The 21,158-nt window shown below is 45.2% G+C and overlaps 1 protein-coding gene across 3 annotated transcripts in view; it reads left to right on the top strand.

Annotated features, from left to right (window-relative positions):
• Positions 1-1,762: 1,762 nt before the first annotated feature.
• Fam234b (family with sequence similarity 234 member B) overlaps positions 1,763-21,158 on the top strand; it is a 49,706-nt gene continuing 30,310 nt past the window's right edge. The window contains exons 1-3 of one of the 3 annotated variants that reach the window (XM_028872153.2): positions 1,763-1,913; positions 2,005-2,251; positions 19,464-19,862. In XM_028872153.2, the coding sequence (XP_028727986.1) occupies positions 2,215-2,251; positions 19,464-19,862 (436 nt within the window). In that variant the 5' untranslated portion in view covers positions 1,763-1,913; positions 2,005-2,214. The remainder of the gene's footprint in view (positions 1,914-2,004; positions 2,252-19,463; positions 19,863-21,158) is intronic. The other 2 variants (XM_028872150.2, XM_028872152.2) reach the window with 2 other exon arrangements.

Here is a 21,158-nt window from a genome sequence, read left to right as displayed (position 1 = left end):
GTAGACCAGGCTGGCCTCTAACTCACTGATATGCTTGCCTCTGCCTCTGGAGTGCTGAGATTGAAGACACGACCTGCCATCGTCTGCCGAGATAGTGTCTCTTCGCATAACCCAGGATGGCACTGAACTGGAACTCCAAGCTCCCTCAGCCTCCTGAGTGCTGACTTTACAGGCATGTGTCACCATGCCTGGTTGCAAAATTTCCAAAGTGTAACGTACACAATTTCATTTCATTTCAGTTACATAAGCAGGGTCATTCCTGGAGTTTATCTTTTCACTATGGAAAGTGCATGGACTTTTCCCCATTCTCTACCATGTATAACCCGGCTGTTCTGGGCCACCTCAGCCTGTCCCAGGTGCCTGTTCCTGTCCTTCTCACCTTCCAGGGTCACTGACATCAGTCTTCACTTCTCTGAATGTGTTCTAATGAGCTGATCTGATACCAGGCAAGCAGCTACGGTTTGTTGTGACTTGTAGTGTTTCTTTTCTTGGATGACCTACATTGATATAAAATATGGTCTTTAATCATATCCAGAGAAGCTGGCAAATAGTAAACATTTCAATTATTACAGAACACTGAAAGAGTTAACACATAAGGGGCCGGTGAGCTGGCTGAGTGGGTAAATCTTGGAGTCAGGCCTGATGGCCTGAGTTCAATTCCTGACATTGACATCCACACAGTGGAAGGAGAGAACTGGTCCTCAGAAGTATGCATGTGCTTACATGCATACATACACAAAATAAATGAAAGTTAAAGAATTAACACATAAAATGTAAGCCATTAAAATTATTATTATTAATTGTGAGGTGTGGTGGCTCATTCCTTTTATTAAACATTTTATTTATTGATATACATTTTTATTTATTTTTATATGTATGGGTGTTTTACCTTCTGAATTCCAGCCAGTCTGGTCTACATAGTGTGACCCTGTCTCAAACAACAACAAAACAGTAAGACATTAACCAAAAGGACATCAAACACTCATTAAACACTAGTTGGGGGTGCTCGGTGCTTCGCATGTTTACTTTGTTTATCAGCATTCAGCAGAAGTGGGGAGACCTCACTAGATAAGTAAGAAGCTTCAGTTTCAAGCTGATGAAATGTTTTCAATATTCCTTCCCTTAAATGCTGATCTTTTCAGTGCCCATGGGTGAGAAACCAGTCGGCTCCTGGAAAGAACTCAGACCAAGAAACCCATGTCAGAACCTCAGCACACTTCAGTCCACACTTAAGATGGGAAAAGAGCCACAGGAGCTGTGTGCTTTAAAAGGATGGTATCATTTAATTCTCTCAGTAAGAAGGAGATATCGTTTTCATTTCAAGAGAGCCAGCCAGGTGTGGTGTCTCATGTCTGTAATTCCAGCGCTTAAGAAGTAAAGCCAGGAGGATTAGGAGTTCCAGGCCAGTTTCAAATACATAGCCAAGTGGATGCCAGTCTGCGCTACATGATCTCAAAAATAAATAAATAAATAAAAATTTAAAGAATGAATAAATACTTTTTTTTTTTTTTCTCGAGACAGAGTTTCTCAGTGTAGCCCTGGCTGTCCCAGAAATCACTCTGTAGATCAGGCTGGCCATGAACTCTGCCTCCCAAGTGCTGGGATTTTTAAAGGCACGTACCACCACTGCTTGGCATATCTGTTTGCCTAGGAAAGGTATGCGCAACCACACCTGGTCGTAGATAAATAAGTTAAATAAATAAATAGATAGATAAATAAAGAAAACCTGGTGTGGTATCACGTGCCTGTAATACCGAGGCTTGGAGATGGAGGCAGGAGGATCAGGAGTTCAAGGTCATCCTCACCTACAAAGACAGTTTCCATTAAGACCCTTGTCTCAAAAACAGATGGACGGACAAACAAAGCCAGAGCCCAGTGACTTGCCAAGATGGCCCTGGCAGTAAATAGCACAGGTAGTCTTCCAATCCTGTCTGTCCATTCCAAACCCACGCGGACTGAACTTCACAGCCTGCGCTTCCCTAACTACCCGGCTCTCTCCTCCAGGCTCTCGGCACACCGGTCGGACCGCCTGCTGAGCTCTGCACGAGCGACTCAGCCTGGCCCGACACGGGTGACCTGCGGTAGCCGGCGCCTCCTCCCAGCCGTGCTCCCGGCAGGTCACACCTTTCCCGCCCGCAGCCCCACGCGCGGCCCGCAGCGAACTACACTTCCCGGCAGGACGCGGCGCGCGCACGCGCACGGGGGGCCTCCGCCATGGCGACAGTGCTGTCCAGGGCGCTCAAGCTCCCGGGTAAGGAGTCTGCAGCCCGGCGACCACGCCGCCGTGGAGGCCTGGCTGGCCTGGGGAGAGGGGCCGGCGAGGCGAGGCCGGCGCGGCGGGGCCTGGCTGTTAGCCGGGAGGGCTGCGGCGCCCGGGGGACGGGAAGGGGAGCCCGGGTGTGGGTCGGGGACCGGGGGACGCTCGGGGACACTTGGGGACTCTCGGGGACTCCCGGGGCAGAGACTGCTGGAGGCGCGCGGGGCCGGGTCGGAGGCGGAGGGGCGCGACGGTGACTGTCAGGTCCCAGCGCGTGTCGCCGCCGTCTCCCGGGGAGGGCCGGCCACCGGAGCATCCTTCCCTGAGCACCGGGACTCGTTGCTGCTCTCTGGGGTTGGACCAGAGGGGGAGCCGGGGGCTGCAGGACTGTGAGTGAGTGGCCTGGGCGGAACAGCATCTCCACTCGCTGACAGCCGCCTGGCAGCAGAGAGCTAGCCCAGGCAGGTGTTCCCCTTCCTCCTGGGTGGAGGAGGAGAGCGAAAAGATTAGGAAAATGGCTAATTGAATCGCACCAGGTCACACGGCAGGGGGCTGTGCTGTTTGAAACGCGCTGTTTTAACCAAGGCGCATTTATTCTGCCATTAGCAAAATTTGAACATTCAGAGCGTTCGAAAAATTGCTTACTCTACTTAAACGTTTAAACACTAAGTTGTAAGCATTTATCGGCTGATCGCTTAAGAGCGGAAGCAGTTGCTTTCCCTGGCATGTTGAAAAGGGTATCTCCAATGCCCAGCTTGAGGCTATCAGTGGGGCTCAGGGCCCTTGTTCTCAAAGAGTTTCTAGTCTGCTACCTTGAAACCAGCCTGGTGTCTTAGCTGACCCAAGACTTCGTGTCTTTAGATCTTTTCCCCTTTCATGGGCTGCTTGGAACACTGGAAAGAACATCGATAAGATCTATCTTGGAATGTGTACATAATACTGAAATTAAAAGAGACATGTTTTCCCTGCAGGATTCATTTACTCTGAAGAAAGTACTCCTCCGGCCCCCCCCCCCCCCCGCCTCCCCCCGTTTGAATGCTGTCTTCTCAAAGGCATAATTAAATGACAGGCACTTTTAGCTTTTTTATTTGTTTTGGAGTCCTTGTTTTATTTCAGCATAGATGATTGTTATTCTCTGAGAATAAAGCTGCAGAAAAGGGGTGTACCTCATGGGGAGAGTGCTTGCCTAGCACACACAGAGCCAACCAAGTTCAATCCCCATCTGTGGAAAAAGAACGTTATTAATATTCAAATGGAGGGGGAACAAGAGAATAATGAGATGAATATGAGCAAAACACAATACCATACATGTGTAAACATGTAATGAAACCGGCATTTTGTATACTATTCAAAATAATATTTAAAAAGAATAATTGGAGACTATCTTGCCTGATCACTTCTGTGTCTTCATTCTGAGAATGTGGTGCTCCTCGGTGTATTGGGTTGTAGTTATTTGATCAGCTGACAGTATAAAGTGGAAGATTCCTGTGTTTGGAAGGCAATTTGGCCCTGAGGGCTGAGCTGTGATCAATACTAAGGCCTGCATACAGATCTATATGCCCTGCCCTGTATGTGATGTGGATTTTTTTTTTTTCTTTTTTGCTTGTTTTTCTCCTGGTCTTTCCCTTGCCCTTTTTCTTCACTACCCAAAATATAGTTTGTGGTTTTTATATTAGGTAGAAGTTGCTTTCTCAAAGCTGTTTTTGGATACCTTGTAATTGGGGCTTCGAGGCTGCGGTCCTGGTTGTTACTGTGCTGTGTTTCCTTAGGTAACCCTCTTAGAACTTTTCTGTGTGGGAGAAGTGAATGGAACAGTGGCTAAGAGCAGGAGACGGGCTCTGGATTTGACTGGATCTGTTTTGATTTGACCTCTGTGTTGAGGATCTGATCCAGGGCGTTCGGTAAATGCATGCTAGGCATGCAAGCTACCCGCTGAGCCTCATCCGCAGCCAGGCTCCAGACTCACTTGGCTAGCCGTTTTACCCCTTCAAGCTTCAGTTTCCTCGTCTGTAATAAATAGTGTTGTTCTAGAACATTCTCTACATGCCACACACTGCATCGCATGTTTATCTCACAGGGTTATTTGGAATGGTAAAAGAGATAGTTGTACTTAGGAATTTAATTACCTTCTCACACATTAGCTATTGTTTTGGTCATTAGTAGCTTCTGGGGGTGGTACACTCTGAAGGCCTGATCCAGCAGTGAGTGACACAGGACTGAGCTCTGCTGGGGATGCATTTCATCATCTAAAAGCCTTTCACTGAGCTCACAATGGAAAGGCATTTGGCTCTCGTGCCTGGCATGAGGTTAATAAGTAACAGAGGGACAATGTGACATTCATAAAGCCTGTAGGACGGCTTATCTCTTAGGTATATGTTTTTTTAGTTTTAAAGTTAGAAGCTCAAACACTGAAGGGACTGTTAGAGTACAGTGTTATTGCTGTGGTTTGTTTTATGATATGTGACTTCGAGGACTGTGTCTCTAGATAAACTAAGCCATATTGGGAATTATGTACATTGGTACAGGCACATGTCCCATTACATGGGTGGGTTGCAGTGTAAACTGAGGTATAGTGTGTCACAGGGTAGCATGTCTCAGTGTATTTCCCTAAGCACACCTGGGCATAACGCAGTCGCATCCCTTCATAGGAACGCTTCCTCTGCACATTTGGGAACACAGTTGAGTCACTGTCTCAGTCTCCTAGGAGGAAAGCAGTGACTGTGAAGAGCTGTTCTATCACTGTGTTATGAAACCAGTGTCTTCTCTTGTATTCTTTGCAGACATAAAAGTAAAGTTATATAAGTGAGTGAGTGAGTGAGTGAGTGTGTGTGTGTGTGTGTGTGTGTGTGTGTGTGTGTCTATATGTGGGTATGTGTGGGGGTATGTGCATGTGTATGAAGGAGCCCATGGTGGCTAGAGGCATAGGATCTCCCTGGAGCTAGAGTGACAGGAGGTTGTGAGCTGCCTCATGTGTGCGCCAGGAATTAAATGCGGGTCCTCTGCAAGAGCAGTGCAATGCTCCTGACTACTGAGTGGTTTCCCAGCCCCTCTGCAGACATTTCACTGACTGGAAACCTGGGTTGGAAAGATGGCTCAGCAGGTAAGAGTACTTGCTACACAAACCTGAGGCCCTGAGTTTGAATTCCTAGTACCCACATAAAAAGTTGGGCATGGCTACACATGTGCCCATAACCCCAGTGCTGTAGGGGGTAGAGGCAGGAGGATTCCTGGGAATCGCTGGCCACTAACCTAGCTCCAGGTTCAGTGTGAGATCTTTTTCCAAGAAAATAAATCAGAGAGCAATGTAATAGGACACCCACCATCCTCCTGGCATGTGCATGGGCACATACATCTGCATACACATTGTACATACACCACACACACACACACACACACACACACACACACCCATACCCACTACACATACCTATACACCATGTATGCACACACTACAATACATACATACATACATATATATACATACACACACATACCTTACACATGTGTAACATACATCACACATACATATACATTGCATACAGGCACACCACAAACACACACATGCATAGGTGCTTGTGTACACACACATACACACACACCCCTGGGTGCTCACCAAAAGCAGTAGATTCAGAAAGAGTGAGTGCGCGGACCCTGGACTGTGAAGTACAGACTCATGTCTGATCTGAGTGTGGCCTGAGGCTAGTCAGGGGCTTCTTGTTCTGCCCATTGCTGTTGTTTTAGTGAATAGTCAGGAAAACAAAACAAAACAAAACAAAAAAACCTTGCATAGTCAGAACTTGCAGTCTGTAATAACTAAACCAACGTTTATTTTCATACTATCTGTGTTAATGTAAGTTTGAATAGTTATCATGCTCCAAAGGTTGGTCTAGAATTGGCCCTAATCTCCTGAGGTCTTTAAAGGCACCAGCCAATGATAGCTCTGTGCTCTGGTGTGCTTGTCTTCATACTTCAGAGGCCCTGGACTTTATACCATAAGTTCTTCCTATGACGACTTTGGAGACACGGTCCTGCTACTCCCTCCCCACTGCCCATGTAGCCTAGGCTGACCTGGAACTCACCGCACAGCACAGAAGGATCTTAAATGCCTGATTCTCTTGCCTCCACCTCCTACACGATGTGATTACAGGCATATGATACCACACCTAGGTGAAGTTAGCCTATTACAATTTTTTAAAAAATGCATTTAGTGTGTGTGTGTGTGTGTGTGTGTGTGTGTGTGTGTGTGTGTGTGTGTTGGTGTGGGGAGGCAAGGGGCATGCACACTTGGCACATATGTGGAAGTCAGAGGGTAACTTGCAGGAAGGGAGTTTATGTCATGTGGTCCTGGGGACTGAACTCAGGCTGTCACGTTGGGACCCACTGAGCCATCTCTCTGGCCATTTCCCAGACTGTCCTCAAACTCTTGACCCTCCTGAATTACATGTTCTGCCACACCAGCTGCCAGTTTGACTTTTGTGTATCACCGTTAGACATGATCCTTCACCCTAAGCCTGGATGCGATGCCATTCCTTTGCCATCCTTGAGGTCCTGTACTTTTACTAGAATGTTCAGTGATGATTATTCTCTGTGTACCCTTTATTCTGCAGTTAGGTTTGGCTTTATTGCAGTCCCCCTTTCTCTCTTTCTTTTGCATCTCCTTTAAGTACTGCATGATGGTCCAATTTTTTTCCCTCCAGTTATACATATCCCGTATCAGTCAGTTTCTTAGGGTTCTTAGCGTATTTTTATTAGGTTTGAGTTTTATGTGTACCTGTGTGGGTTTGTGCATGTGAGTGCTGTGCCTACGGAGGCCAGAAGAGGGCGTCAGATCCCCTGAAGCTGGAGTTACAGGCAGCTGTGAGCTGTGAGCTGCCTGAAATGGATCCTGGCAACTGTACTCGGGTCACCTGAAAGAGCAGTGTGTGTGCTTAACCATAACCATTGAGCCATTTTTCCAGCCCTGGTTTGAGTGTTTTGAGATGGGGTCTCTTTTTGAAGACAGGGTTGGTCTGAAACTCACTAAACAGCCCAAGCTAGCCTGGAACTCGAGGTGGCCCTCCTGCCTGAGCCTGCTAAGTACTGGGATTACAGGCATGGGCACCACAGTCTGTTTGGAAAGCTTTGGCCTTGGGAAGTAGGAGTAGCCAGTGCAGGCTTTGAAGAACTTACTTGCTCTTTAGCTATGGGCCAGTTTCCTAAATGCTTAAACCTCAGTTTCCTCCTCCAGAAAATGGGAGGCATTTCTGTCTTAAAGCTATTACACAGGCTTACTGAGGGAAGGAACACCAGCCGTGTTATCCTTTTAATTTAGCTAGGCTCTCAGTAGTCATCATCTGTGTCTGATTTCAGAAATATCTATTCTTTTTGATGATTCTATAATTTTTCTGTTGTTGACTTTTTTTGAGACAGGGTCTCACCACACAGCCTTTAAACTCATGAATCCCCTGTCTCAGCTTCCTGAGAGGGGAGACTGAGGGTGCCAGACAAGTAAGAATGTTTTTTTTCTATATATACTCTGTTCTGTCTTATGTTGTTTTCATTTTCTATTGTTTTTTTTTTTTTTTTTTTTTTTTTTGATATTTTTTTTTTCATATACTTTTATATTTTTTTCTTATTGACTGTCTATCCCTGACTGTTGATATTTCACCTTTTCTATTGAACTGGGCAAATGCTTAACTCTATATCTCCAGTTGCCCACCCTCCCAAATGTTCTTTTCCTGATTTTATTTGCTGTGTTTTGTTGTAGCCTTCCTTGGGTATTTGTAGAACTCTGTAGTGTCTTAGGGAGTGAATGCTAATGTTGGTTTCTTTCTCAAGACTATTCCTGATTGGGTAGCTATTTTCCTTTGGGTTAGTGGCTGAGCAAGTGGCAGAGCTGGCCAAGACACGGAGGGAGCTGGGGCAGTTGGAAGCTAGAATTTAATGAGGGCTTAGAGCTCAGATCTTGTGATGGTTTGAAAGAAAATGGTCCCCAAAGGGAGTGGCGCTATTAGGAGGTGTGGCCTTGTTGGAAGAAGTGTGCCACTGTAGGGGCAGGCTTTGTGGTCCCTTTTTCTCAAGCTTCCCTCAGTGTGACTGTCAATCAACTTCCTGTTGCCTGTGAGATGTAGGACTCTCAGCTGTTCCTCCAGCACGGTGTCTCCCTGCACGCCCCCATGCTCCCCACCATGATAATAGACTGAACCTCTGAAACTGTAATCGAGCCACCCCAGTTAAATGTTTTCATTTATAAGAGTGGTTGTGGTCATAGTGTCTCTTCACAGCAATAAAAATCCAGACTGCGGCAGATTCCTTTCCCAGCAGTTCACTTCTGGCTGCCTCTGTCCAGGCTCGCGGAATACGTGGGGCTCGGAGTGCTGACGCAGCTCTGCTTCTTCCGTGCCGTCTTTTAATCTCTTACCTTTGCTGCTTGAGTTGTGAAGTGGATCTGGGCTCTTTTTGGTTTTGTTTACTCTGTTTTTGTTTTGTTTCTGTTTGTTTTGAGACTGTCTTACTATGGAGACCTGGCTGGCCTGGAACTCAGAGAGATCCATGCTCTTCCTCTTGAATACTGGGATTAAAACTGTGCACCACCACACCTGGCATTTTAGAGCTTGGGCTGGCCTGCAGTTCGCTATGTAGATCAGGCTGGCCTGGAACTTGAGGCAATCCCTTGACCCTGCGTCCCACATCCAGATATTTTGTTTTGTTTTGCTTTTGAGAGAGGATCTTATGTAGCCTAGGCTGGCCTGCAACTCACTTTAGAGAGAAGGCTTCTAATCTTCCTGCTTCCACTTGCTCCAAGTGCTAGGATCATAGGTGTGTGCATGTGCCCGGCTTTATGTGGGGCTGGACTCAAATCCGGCAGGCACTCTCCTAGGCTCCCAGTTTATGCCTTGGTCACCACCAGATCAGTCCCAGGGCAGCCTTAAGTCCTCCAAACACAGTTCAGTGATATTTTGTATTGAATTCTCTGAGTTATTGTCTGGTTTCTGTCTCCCAACTGTGTTGTGTTTATCTAAGTTGTTCTCTTACCAATAAAGACTGGGGAGTCAGATATTGGGGTGAAAACCTTATAGATCAAAGAAGCAGTGGTGGAGCGACCTGCTGACCTTTCTAGACTTCCTAGACCAAAAGGGGTGAAGAAAAGCCCGAGAACCTCCAAGGGCCTCCCCACGCCTTCCTGTGCCTCTCTATCCATACCCCAGATCCTCCACGTTCTCTATGGCTAATTCTTGTCAACTAGTCTAGTCAGCTAGTTGCTGGCCCTGCGCCCTGATTCAAGGTTAACTTTATTAACACAGTCTCACAGTACCACGGCGCAATCCAATATCCTGCAATATTTCTCCCTTTTTTGTCTAAATAAAAAGGAAGGGTTTTAACTCTAACACAGTAAAACTATGTACAATAAGAACAATTATCAAGTAAGAATTACATTCACAATGTGCAGTCCATTTGTATTTGAAGAAAATACTCTATTATCTATCCTATCTTGATGAATCTAAAGTTTTATACCTAAACTATTGTAGTGGGTAGCTGGCTATGACCTTGAAGCACCATCCCTACAGATGCAACAGGTAACTGCTCCACCTGCCTATGACTTTGAAGTACATGCCACTGGGGCATGGCCCCTCGGGGACCCTTAAGACCTGAGGCACATAGGCGTCTTGCCTCTCTTCACTCCATGGTAAGACTTGGATGTGAGACTGATCCAGGCAGCTGGAACAGCATTCCAGAACCTGTATCAGTTCTGTTCTGCACAGTGAGTTTTTCCCCATAATAAATCCTTTGCCCTTTAAACAGACTTCATGGATTTTTTGTATTACCAGCCTAAAGTATTCTTTTAGACCTTTAAACATTTTCTTAAATAAGCAACTTAAGATTTTATAAATTTTACATCTCTTGTGTAATTTTTTTTTCTAAATTTGGTAACAAAGAAAACTGTATAACTATCTAGTCTTCAATCCCCATCAGAGACCTGAGAAAGATAAAATATTGCCTGAGTAAAAATTTTGGAAGTGCAGGGCAAGCATCTTCCAAAACTATAGAAATGACAGAGACAGCTGCCTGGACAATCACCCAAGGTTCCTCTGCAATGCTGGGGTGTTCATCTTCAGCCTACGGGCCTAGAATATCTGACAGACTTTTCTGTGAAGCAGGAATTTTAAAGTATTGGCCTACTTTGTCTTTGCAGAGTTCGGCAGTGAGCTTTCTTTGTGTCCTGCTTGTCCAATTTGGACAGCATTCTGTCAGCAGTTGAGGCAAGGGAGGTTTCTTGCCCAGTGGCTAATTTTCCCACAATGAAAGCAAACATATGGAGTTTGTCAGTACCCATCATACTCTCTGAAGTAGTTTGGTGCTGCTAGGAGTAGACATGTCTCGCTGTCATGAAAAGCCTTAATAAAACATCTTAAATGTTATATTCTGTAGATCTCTGAAGTGTTTGAAGACCACCTGTCTAAGATACATGAGGCTAAATAAAGCTTTTTTCTGTCTACATCTAAACTCTTGCTACAAGTTTGATTGTTATCTTAATTATCCTAAATAATTTAATAATAGCTTTCAAGGACTAGATCTTTATAATTTTAAATGAATTGCATAGGTACAATACCTTACAGTTTGTTATAACAAAAATAATCTTAAATTTGTATTAATATACAAAAATCCAAACCAATGCAAAGTATTTGAGACTAGTAGTTGCTTTTCAGTCTAAAAGTAGTTTCAATAATCTACCCTTTTATCCTATCATTCCTATATACCCTCTTTTTTCTTTTTAGAAAGAGATCTTTGAATCTAACTTCCTTTGCTTAATTTCCTCCCTGACTATGACCAATAACAACTTGCAACTAACCCCCCTAAAAAATGACAAACATCCATAACTGACCGAACAACCAAAAACCACTCACTCCACCTCTTGGGAATGTGGGGTTGTGTTCTTAAAATTACCTCCTGTTGTCTGGGGGTGACGGCATCTTTAGAGAACCCTGAGAAAGTTGGGATAATGGTTAAGTCCTGGGAGAGCTAGCTGTATCATTTGTTGTCCAGTCTCTGTGTGATGGGAAAGTGCAGAGCTTATCTGAAGTCCTGGCTGGTGCATTCTATGAGGCTGGACCATCTTAGCTAACCACTTTGAAGTTGTTCTGGATGCAAATTTTTAGGAAACTGCAATAGAGGCATCCTGAGAGGCTGGATCATCACCTGGACTACTTGTCCTCATTGGTGTCTGGTCCTTTCTTTCTTTTCTTTTTCTTTTCTCTGAAAATCACAAGATCGCCTGGCTTGCTGAGCTGGATTAAAGGTGGCCCACCCCCGCTCACATGCACACTTTTAAAGGTAGCATTAATACAAGTATGGAATGTACACTGTGCACAAATCAACTAAAAATGATCTTTTGCTCCATGTCTGAGCAGGTAAAAGGCATCTGTCAACTTTATAAGTCTGTTGGAAAGTATAACCAAACTGTAATATAAATCTCCATCCATGCCTTATGAAAGGATGGCATGTAATAAGTCATGGGGACTCTGTAGCCAACAAGATTTATCATTCTCATCCAGTCTCAGAACTGTTCCCATGTTGAGAGATCAGCATCACCTGTCTTTTAGTTTTTCTTGGTTTCTTCCTTCATGTCTGCAGCCAGGATTTTCAGGATGTCTCCCTCAGTCAAATCTGATCTTTATTAATTTTGAAGGAATTCATAACTTTTTGTTTTCTGTGGAAACAAAGGCATAACCTCTCCCCAAACGCAACACGTTTCCTGACTTCCAATCTGAAGTTAAGACAGCCTTAAAATATATAGGCTGGCTTAATTTAGCAATTTTTTCCCTATAATCTACTATCTCTAAGCAGTTTTTTTTTAACTTATTAGCATTTAAAAATTTAAAGTTAATAAAGCGCTATATTGGATCTTTAAAGACTTTATTATTTTTAAACTATTTTTTTTTCTATGATGGTCTTTATCCATTTTTTTCTTTCTTCAGCAACTAAACACATTTTCAAGCATACTATACCTGTTCAGCGGTTTTTTTGGTCTGGACATTGCTTTTTTTTTTTTTGGTTTTGGTTTTTCCAGACAGGGTTTCTCTGTGTAGTTTTGGTACCTGTCCTGGATCTCACTCTGTAGACCTGGCTGGCCTTGAACTCACAGAGATCCTCCTGGCTCTGCCTTGCCAGTGCTATGATTAAAGGTGTGTGCCACCACCACCTGGCTTGGCTTTTTGCAGGCAGCTTCCTGACTTTGTGAGCGAAGCCTTAAAGGGCTAGGTTATCTGCCTTGTGGCTATGCTTAGCACATGGCACTGACACCTGGCTCTGCCCCCCTCAGGTTGGTTCAGCAGGCCATCCAACTGGTTCTGGGCTGCAGCAGATGCGGCTGCTTACCTTTCTGTGAGAGCCTAGCCTTACACCGCAGGCATAGGCTAGGTGTCAGGGCTCAGTGTTGGGGCTCAGCCCTGACCTATCGAAGGGTTTCTTGAAGAGGGGAGTCAGGAACTGAGAAATGCTAGTTAGAAATATAGATGAAGAAAAAGACAGAGTCACAGGATAGCTTTGGGAGGGCCCTGGGTCAATACTCAGCAGTTTCTGAGTTTATTTTTGATGGGCTTTTTATACCCTAGCAAGGGGAGAGGCAAAGGGCTTCTCCCTTTCAAGATCAAAGCACAAACATACAACCAAGTGTAGATCCTTCAATCCACCTAGTAACCATGACCCATGGCAAAGCATCTTGTGATTAGGCCTTGAAGAATAAGACACTTGGTAACCATGCCTTTGCACCCTATTATGCAGCCTTGGAGAGCAGCATAAAGCCTGACTCCCTGACCTTGAGTAAAACTACAAGTTGGAATCTTTGTGGGTTCCCAGAGCCAGGAGCCACGTTTACTTGCCCCAGCTCTGGGAAGTTGTTGGGCTCACACTGCAGCAGGCATTTATACCTAGTCTTGTTGTGAGTAGCTCCACAGATGCTACATTGGGTACCAAGTGTAGTGGAACTTCCTTTGGACAGCCAGCTCCCAAATAATGACACAGAGACTTCTTATTATGTACAAAAGCTTGGCCTTAGCTTAGGCTTGTTCCCAACTAGCTCTTATAACTTAAATTCACCTGTTTATATTAATCTACATTCTGCCTCGTGGCTCATTACCTCTCCATACTCTACATCTGATTTCTCCATGTCTCACTGGTGAATTCCACCTCTCTTCTTCCCAGAGTTCCTATCTGTGCCCGGAAGTTCTGTCTATCCTCTCCTGCTTAGCTATTGGCTGTTCAGGTCTTTATTAAACCAATCAGAAGATGCCTTGGCAGATACACATCTTCACAGTGTACAAAAAGTTTGTTCTGCAACACAACTGGCCTCTTCTGTCTCTCAAAGCCATCAGCCTCTTTGGGACTTGATGGTGCCTGTAGTTAGTTTCTAGCCACTGGAAAGCTTGCTTCTGTAGAGATTGTTTTCATACTTCTGCTTTCTGTTCCTGGCTGTTCCTGTGACCCTAGACTTTATTTTTTCAAGCATGAAATTATTAGTTGGGTTACATATTCCTGAGATAAGGAAGAAGTGTCTTACCAGGTCAACAAGTAGGTTTTATGCTTAGATGCCTGGGTTTGAATCTGGGCTTTGCTTCTCAGGTTCTTGGTCATAGGGAAATGACCTGTTTTTTAATTATTTTGTTGATAAAATAGGGATTAGACCTCTCATAGGGTCATTATGAGGATTTGATGAATTAAGACACTTTTGGATCAGTTTGGATGGTAGTCAGTCAAGACATTTTTAGTTCTTTTTTTTATTCTGAGACAGGGTTTCTATTTGTAGCTCTGGCTATCCTAGAACTGGCTGTGTAGACCAGGCTGCCTTTGAACCCACACAGATCTGCCTGTCTCTGTCTCCCAAATGTTGAGGTTAAAGGTGTGCACCACCACCTGACAACATTTTCAATTATCACAGTATCGTCATCACCATCAATTCTGTGCACTTTGTTCCTTGTTCAAGTACTGAGACATGTATCTACTTCTATTGTTTCCTCAAGGAGATAAGAGATTCATGAATTTGCAGCGATTGTTCCTATTGGGAATGTGCTGTTTTCTCCTTCTCTCCCCCCCCTCTCTTTCTCCTCCTCTTCTTCTTCTGCTCCCTCCTTTCCTGGTTTTAAGGAAGGGAATTATGGTAGAAATACCTCCTGTGACTATTAGAAGTGTGTATTCCTATACAAGAACATCCATTAATTATTCTTCATAGAGTCACTAAAATTGTCTGCATTTCTGTAGTGTATCTCGCCAGGCTCCTTCACGTCTGTCGCAGCGTAATCATGGTAAAAGTGAATTGCCTTCCGTTGTTCTGTTAGCTGGTATTTTGTTAGTTTGACAGTTTCACTTCTTTGGGAATCTTAGGAGGCAAAGATTGACAAGATTGATTGATTGAGGTAGATGCTGCTTCTAAATTTTTCACTTGGTGCTTAAGATCCAGTGGTAAGGCCATAGGGTGGCCTGAGCGCAGTTCAGAATCCTAGGAAGTTTTAAGAGGTGTGTGGTGAGGCTACCAAGAGCTACCAGTATTAACTGAGTCAATAAACCATGTGGAACATGATGGCGTGGTTCTGTCCTGTCTGTGGTCAGATCACACCCTTTCATAGTGTTCAGTTCCAGAAACCCTACTTTAAAAACTGTGGGCATGTCACATTGTATCCAGAGAAGGGTCACTTGAAACTGTTCCTTCAGATCATGGGTTGCAGGACATAAAAGAGTTTAACCTGGAGATGAGAAGGCTGGGCAAAGGCTGTCAACAGATTCAGACAATAATAATAGAAAATTGATTATGACCATAAGCCAGGCATGAAGGGCCATTTGTATGTTTTCTTACTTAATCCTTAACAATTCAGAGATGTAACACTAGTTATTATATTTTATAAATAGGGTAATTGAGCCCCTATAGAGTTGAAAAGGAAGGACACACATAGCTAATAAGAGAGCCAAACTTGTCTTTATGTCATGAAGACCTGGACTCTTTTCTTTTTCGTAAGACAATACCTCATGTAGCCCAGGCTAGTGTAAACTCACTATGTAGCTGAGGCTGGCCTTGAGCTCCTGATCCTCCTGCCTTGGCCTTCCAAGTGGTAGATGGAGACCAGTGGGCTCCTGACACTAGCCACACTCAGCTGTGTGCTTAGTGACTGCTTGCTGGGTGTGAAAGGGAACAGAGATTATATGAACTTTAAAATTCACCCAGCCCTGAGATTTCAGATCTAGTATGTTTTCTTGGTTGTCAGAGGGATTTTTAAAATTTGTTTAGTTATCAGGCTGGGTGGTGGTGGTGGTGGTGGTGGTGGTGGTGGTGGTGGTGGTGCACACCTTTAATCCTAGTGCTCAGGAGGCAGAAGCAGGTGAGTCTCTGTGAGTTCAAGGCTAGCCTGATCTACAAATTGAGTTCCAGGGATAACCAGACTACACAGAGAAACCCTGTCTCAAAAACCAAAACAAAACAAGAAAACCAAACCAAAACAACAACAATAAAAAAGACACCCCCCACCAATTATGTGTTTATCTTATATGTATGGGTGTTTTGTCTGCATGTATGTCTGTGAACCACATGTGTGCCTGGTTCCCTCAGAAACCAGAAGATGGCATTGGGTCCTCTAGAACTGGAATTACAGACAGTTGTGATTCACAATATGGTTGCTGGGAGTCGAACCTAGGTCCTCTGGAAGAGCAGCCAGTACTCTTAACTGATGAGCTATCTCTCCAGCTCCTTTTTTGTTTTTAAATTGTTTCTTTTATGTGCATGGGTGGTTTGCCTGTATGAACGTATGTTCAGCACATGCATGCAGTGCTCATGGAGGTCAGTCAGGAGAGGATATTGGACCTGCAGGGACTGGAGTTACAAACAGTTGTGATTCACTATGTGGTTGCTGGGATTAGAACCCGGGTCCTCTGGAAGAGCAGCCAGTGCTCTTACCTGCTGAGCCATCTTAACGGCTCCTGTCAGGAGTATTCCTAACAAGTTTGTTTATTTGCCTTTTAAGACACAGGCTTACCATGCAGTCTGTCAACTCGATATGTAAACTAGGCTGACCACGGTTTGGGGTTGATCCTCAATCCTCTTGCCTCCGCCTCCAGTGTTCTAAGAGTCAGAGACTGGGGACTTGCTGGCACTGTTTCCCAAGTGTGGCCTTAAACTAAGCTGAGGCCCAAAATGGCCAGCTCAGTTTTAGTGAGAGACTGTGTCTCAAAAACTAACATGAGGATTGATGGAGGAAGACATGACCTCCGGCCTCCACATGGGCACATATAGACAAATGCATCCAGATGCACATGTGTGCACACACTTAGAACAGAGGGGGGAGGAGAGGAGTGGGGTTGAGGATGAGAGCCAACTCCAAGCCAAGCCTGGTGGCACACAGCTGTAACCTCAGCATTTAGGAAATCAGGGCACAGTTTAAGATAGACCCAACTTGAAAACAAACAAAAGACCAAATCCAGTCTTCACCGTTCAAAATGAGTAACTTTGTAAATGAAAACAAAGAGACACCTCGAGTTAACCGATTACCACATTACCTAGTGTAGTCTGAGTTTTTGGAAGGTGCTGAACGCCGCAGAGTGATCCTGTGGAATATTGTTTAATCAACCATTTATTAAACAAATGCTAAACTTCATCCTCCAGGTTTCCCCTCTACATCTGGCCTCCCTGTCTGTGTTACTGCTTCCTTCTGTGTGTTAGGACACAGATGTAATTTCCAGAAGGACATCAGCAAGGCAGGACCTGTGCCAGGGATGCTTCCTCAGCCTTAGCCACAGTCAGCACTGTGCTTCCCTTTTTAATTCTCCAGAATTCAAGGTTTCACATTCGTTCTCATTAGTCACAGCGTGCCAGACAGTTTCCCAAGAGGAGAGCTTTTGTCCCATAGCCTGCCTCGAAGGCACAGGTCACTGCACCGAGAGCCAGGAGTCGTGTGGGGATGCACCCAAGCCTCTCTATAATTTATCCCTCAGAGTCAATGCAGAATCTGAGTAGAAGCAGGATGCAGACTGTGCGAACGAGCTTTGCATAAGTCTGCCACCTCTTCTAGGACGCATGCTCAGAATAGCAGTTTTTACACCTTTACTGAAAGGTATTCTTAAAGGATATTCAAATTACAGGACAATTCTGAGAAGTGAGGTTTCATCAAACACCTTCAGCTGACATGTAGTATTCAACTTGCTCACTTGTTTCCATAGAAACAACCGGGAAACCATAGACACCCAGTGAGAGATAGCATACAGAGGAGAATTGTTCTAGAAGTTTACCAGGAACAGTCATGCATCATGGCTCTGAGAAAATCTAAAGCAGGAACAGACCTTAGGTGTAAGGCGAGTTTCCTCAAGAGCCACAGCCTCAAGCTGGCAGTGGTGGGACACACTTGCAATCCCAGCACCAGGAAGGCTGCTGAGGTAGGAGGGTCACCACAGGTTCAAGGACAGCCTGGGTTACATAGTGAGTCCCTGCCTCAAATGAATGAATGAATGCATGCATGCGTGCACCATGCGTGAATGAATAAAAAAATTTAAAAATCAAAAGAGCCGTGGCCATCTTCATTAGTGACATTCAGTCAAATTTTGAAGCTTATAAGAGGAACAGATGTTTGGACTGGCAAGATGCCCCCGCCAGTAAAAGCGCTTGCCAGCAAGACTGACGGCCTGAGTTCGATCCCTGGGCCTCATAGGAACAACCATAGTTATCGATTGTGCTACAGAACTCTGGAAGTTATTTTCCTGTCTAGCTGAACCTGGTAACCATGGTCTGTTCTTTGCTTCTCTTAAAAAAAAAAAAAAAAAAAGGTATTTATTTTATGTGTATGGGTATTTTGCATATTTGTATGTCTGTTTGCCAAATGCATGCCTAGTGCCCCAGGAGGCCAGAAGAGGGCTGGGGATCCCCTAAAACTGGAGTTGCGGCCAGTTGTGAGTCCCCTGTGGGTGCTGGGAATCAAACCCTGGTCTTCTGAAGAGCAGCCAGTGCTCGTAACATACCCTTTTAATGACTCAGAGTTTAATGAGTTTAATGACTCATTTGTAACAAACTGGCCTTAAACTAAGCTGAGGATGTGTAGTAGAATGCTATTTTAAGGGGTGTTACTTTTGTTTATGTTGCATTTGTTTAACTCTGTGAAGCTGTGTTACTGTGCCTGTCTAAAACTCTTGATGGTCTAATAAAGAACTGGCCAATAGCAAGGCAGGAGAAAGGATAGGCAGGGCTGGCAGCATAGAGGATATATAGAAGGAGAAAACTGGGAGGAGAGATCTAAGATCTAGGAGCCAGAGAAGGAGGAGGACTCCAAGGGACAGCCACCCAGTAAGCCACAGAGTAAGAGTAAGACTTACAGAAATAAGAGAATGGGAAAAGCCCAGAGGCTGGACATTGGTAAGTAAGAATAAGCCTCTGTGTGTGATTATTTGGGAGCTGGGTGGCAGCCCCCCAAAAGAGCAAAAAGCCCCCAACAATAAGGATGACCTTGAATTTCAGATTCTGGCACTGTTTCCCAAGTGTTAGGATAGCAGGCATGTACCACCATGCCTGGTTTATCCTAGGGATCAATCCCAGGCCTTTGTGCATGCTAAGCAAGCATTTTACCTGAAACTAAGTACACCCCAGCTTCTTTTTATGTTTTTTGGAGACAGGGTTATTATTATTATTATTATTATTATTATTATTATTACAATTTTTAAAAATTATATGTCTGCTGTTAGATGACAGCTTGTGGAAGTGAATCTCTTCTGATGTGTGGGCCCTCGGGATTGAACTCAGGTCATCAGGCTTCGAGGGAAACGCCTTTACCCACGGGGCCATGTCTTCAGCCATGAGGCAGGATCTTGCTTGGTAGCCCAGGCTGGCCTCACACTCATGGCAGCCCTCCTGTTAAAACGAGCAGTGAGATTAAAGGTGTGAGCCATTATTCCTGGCCCTCTGCGCTCAAGGTTATTGTCTTAGCTTTCACGTGGGTGAACATGCAGCATGAACCTACCAGACCTGGGTTATTTTAGTTAACATGGTGTATTTTACTTCTACCCTAGCCTTTTCAATTTTCTTAACCCCAAAAGAGAACAATTCTAGAACAGTTGACTCCCTTGGGGGCTCCTGTGCCGACAGCTAATTAATTATACAGAAAGCCGCTAAAGTGTAAATGATGTAAAGCTAGGGGTTTTTTAGTTGTGATTTTGCTTCCGTGTCACCACGGTCTGGTGAGGCTCTTTCCTTCCGTCTTTCCAGGGAAGAAGAGCCCAGACCTCGGGGAGTACGACCCCCTCACCCAGGCTGACAGCGATGAGAGCGAAGATGATCTCGTGCTTAACTTGCAGCAGAAGAACGGAGGGGTCAAGAACGGGAAGAGCGCCCTGGGGGACCCGCCGGAGCCCGACTCAGATGCAGACGTGGCTGGGGCTGCGAAGCCACACCTTTCAGAGGTCGTCCCAGAGGGTTTCCCCTCGGAACCGCTTGGGGGTCTGGAGCAGAAGGCCACCTCTTCGCTGGTGTCCTACGTGCGCACGTCTGTCTTTCTGCTGACGCTGGTCATCTCCATGGTCCTGGTACTCCTCTGCGCCTTCCTCATCCCCTGTCCTCCCAGAGACCTGCATAGCACTTGGAGCCGGCGCCTGGGCTCCCAAGGAGGTGAGTTGCGGGATTTTAAGACATAAACCTGTAAACTTTCATATGTTAGTACATTCAAGTTTTCCTCCAAATCGTTTTTGGTTTTTGAGACAGAGTTTCACTGTAGCCTTGGCTGGTCTGGAACTCACTATGTAGATCAAGCTGGTCTTGAACTCACAGAGATCTATCTGCCTGTCTCTGCTTCCCAAGTGCTGGGACTAAGGACATGTACCACTATGCCCGGCCTAATTTCTTTTTGGAGACAGTGTCTCATCACCGTCACCCTGACTGGCTTAGAATTCACTATGCAAACAGATTGTTCCTGAACTTGTGTCAGTCTCCTGCCTCAGCCTCCTGAGTGCTGGTTTCACGGCTGTGCACCCCACCACTATGCCTGGCTTTCCCTCCAAATCTTAAAAATTAACGTGTGTTGTGCAGTTTTCCCCGCTGTGCGTGGGGTTGCTCAGGAGGTGAAGGTTTGAGATTAAACTAAGGGCTGGGTTGCTGGGCCTCTGAGCTCTGCTCTCACCAGAGTTCTTCTCTGGAGGCAGCTCCAGGTTACAGTGGTGCTGTGGGTCCAGCACCCCGCTGAGGGGATGGGACATGGCAGAGGCCTCCAAGTCTCCGAATATATCCCTTTCTGCCCCGCAAAATTCTGCCTCTGAATCTGTACTGATTATTAATTTACTTCAATGTTTTGCGACATTGATATGTTCATTAATTTTTGTCTCTTTGAACTTTATATAAATGTAATTATAATCCCCTATGACTTTTGTTCAACATCATTTTTGTTTTTTGGAGACAAGATCTTACTGTGAAGTTCAGGCTGGCCTTGGCCTTCCACCTTCCTGCCTCAGCCTTCTGAGTGCTGGGATTATAGCCATGTGACACCACACCTGGGTGCCACCACACCTGGGTGCCACCACACCTGGGTGTCACCACACCTGGGTTGTCAGTATAAGTTTTGTTTATGTTTTTTGTTTCTGAGATGCCCCCCTGAGATGTAGGCTAGTCTTGAACTCAGTGTGTAGCTGAAGATGACGTGGAATCCTAGATCTTCTTGCTTCCACATGGGGTTCTTGGGGTTACAGCACTCGGTGCCACTGACTTTACCTTTTGGGAAAAAAAAATTTTTTTTCAGTGTTGGAGGTTGAAGCCAGGGCCTTGTGCATACAAGATAAACACTCTACCACTTCACATCATTTTTAAAGAGACATTTCTGAGCCGGGCGGTGGTGGCGCACGCCTTTAATCCCAGCACTCGGGAAGCAGAGCCAGGTGGATCTCTGTGAGTTCGAGGCCAGCCTGGCTACCAAGT

The sequence above is a fragment of the Peromyscus leucopus genome, chromosome 3 (genome assembly GCF_004664715.2).
Source record: "Peromyscus leucopus breed LL Stock chromosome 3, UCI_PerLeu_2.1, whole genome shotgun sequence".
NCBI classification, from domain to species: Eukaryota; Metazoa; Chordata; class Mammalia; order Rodentia; family Cricetidae; genus Peromyscus; species Peromyscus leucopus.
Note: the sequence above shows the minus strand (reverse complement) of the source record. Positions and strands in the feature narration are given on the sequence as shown.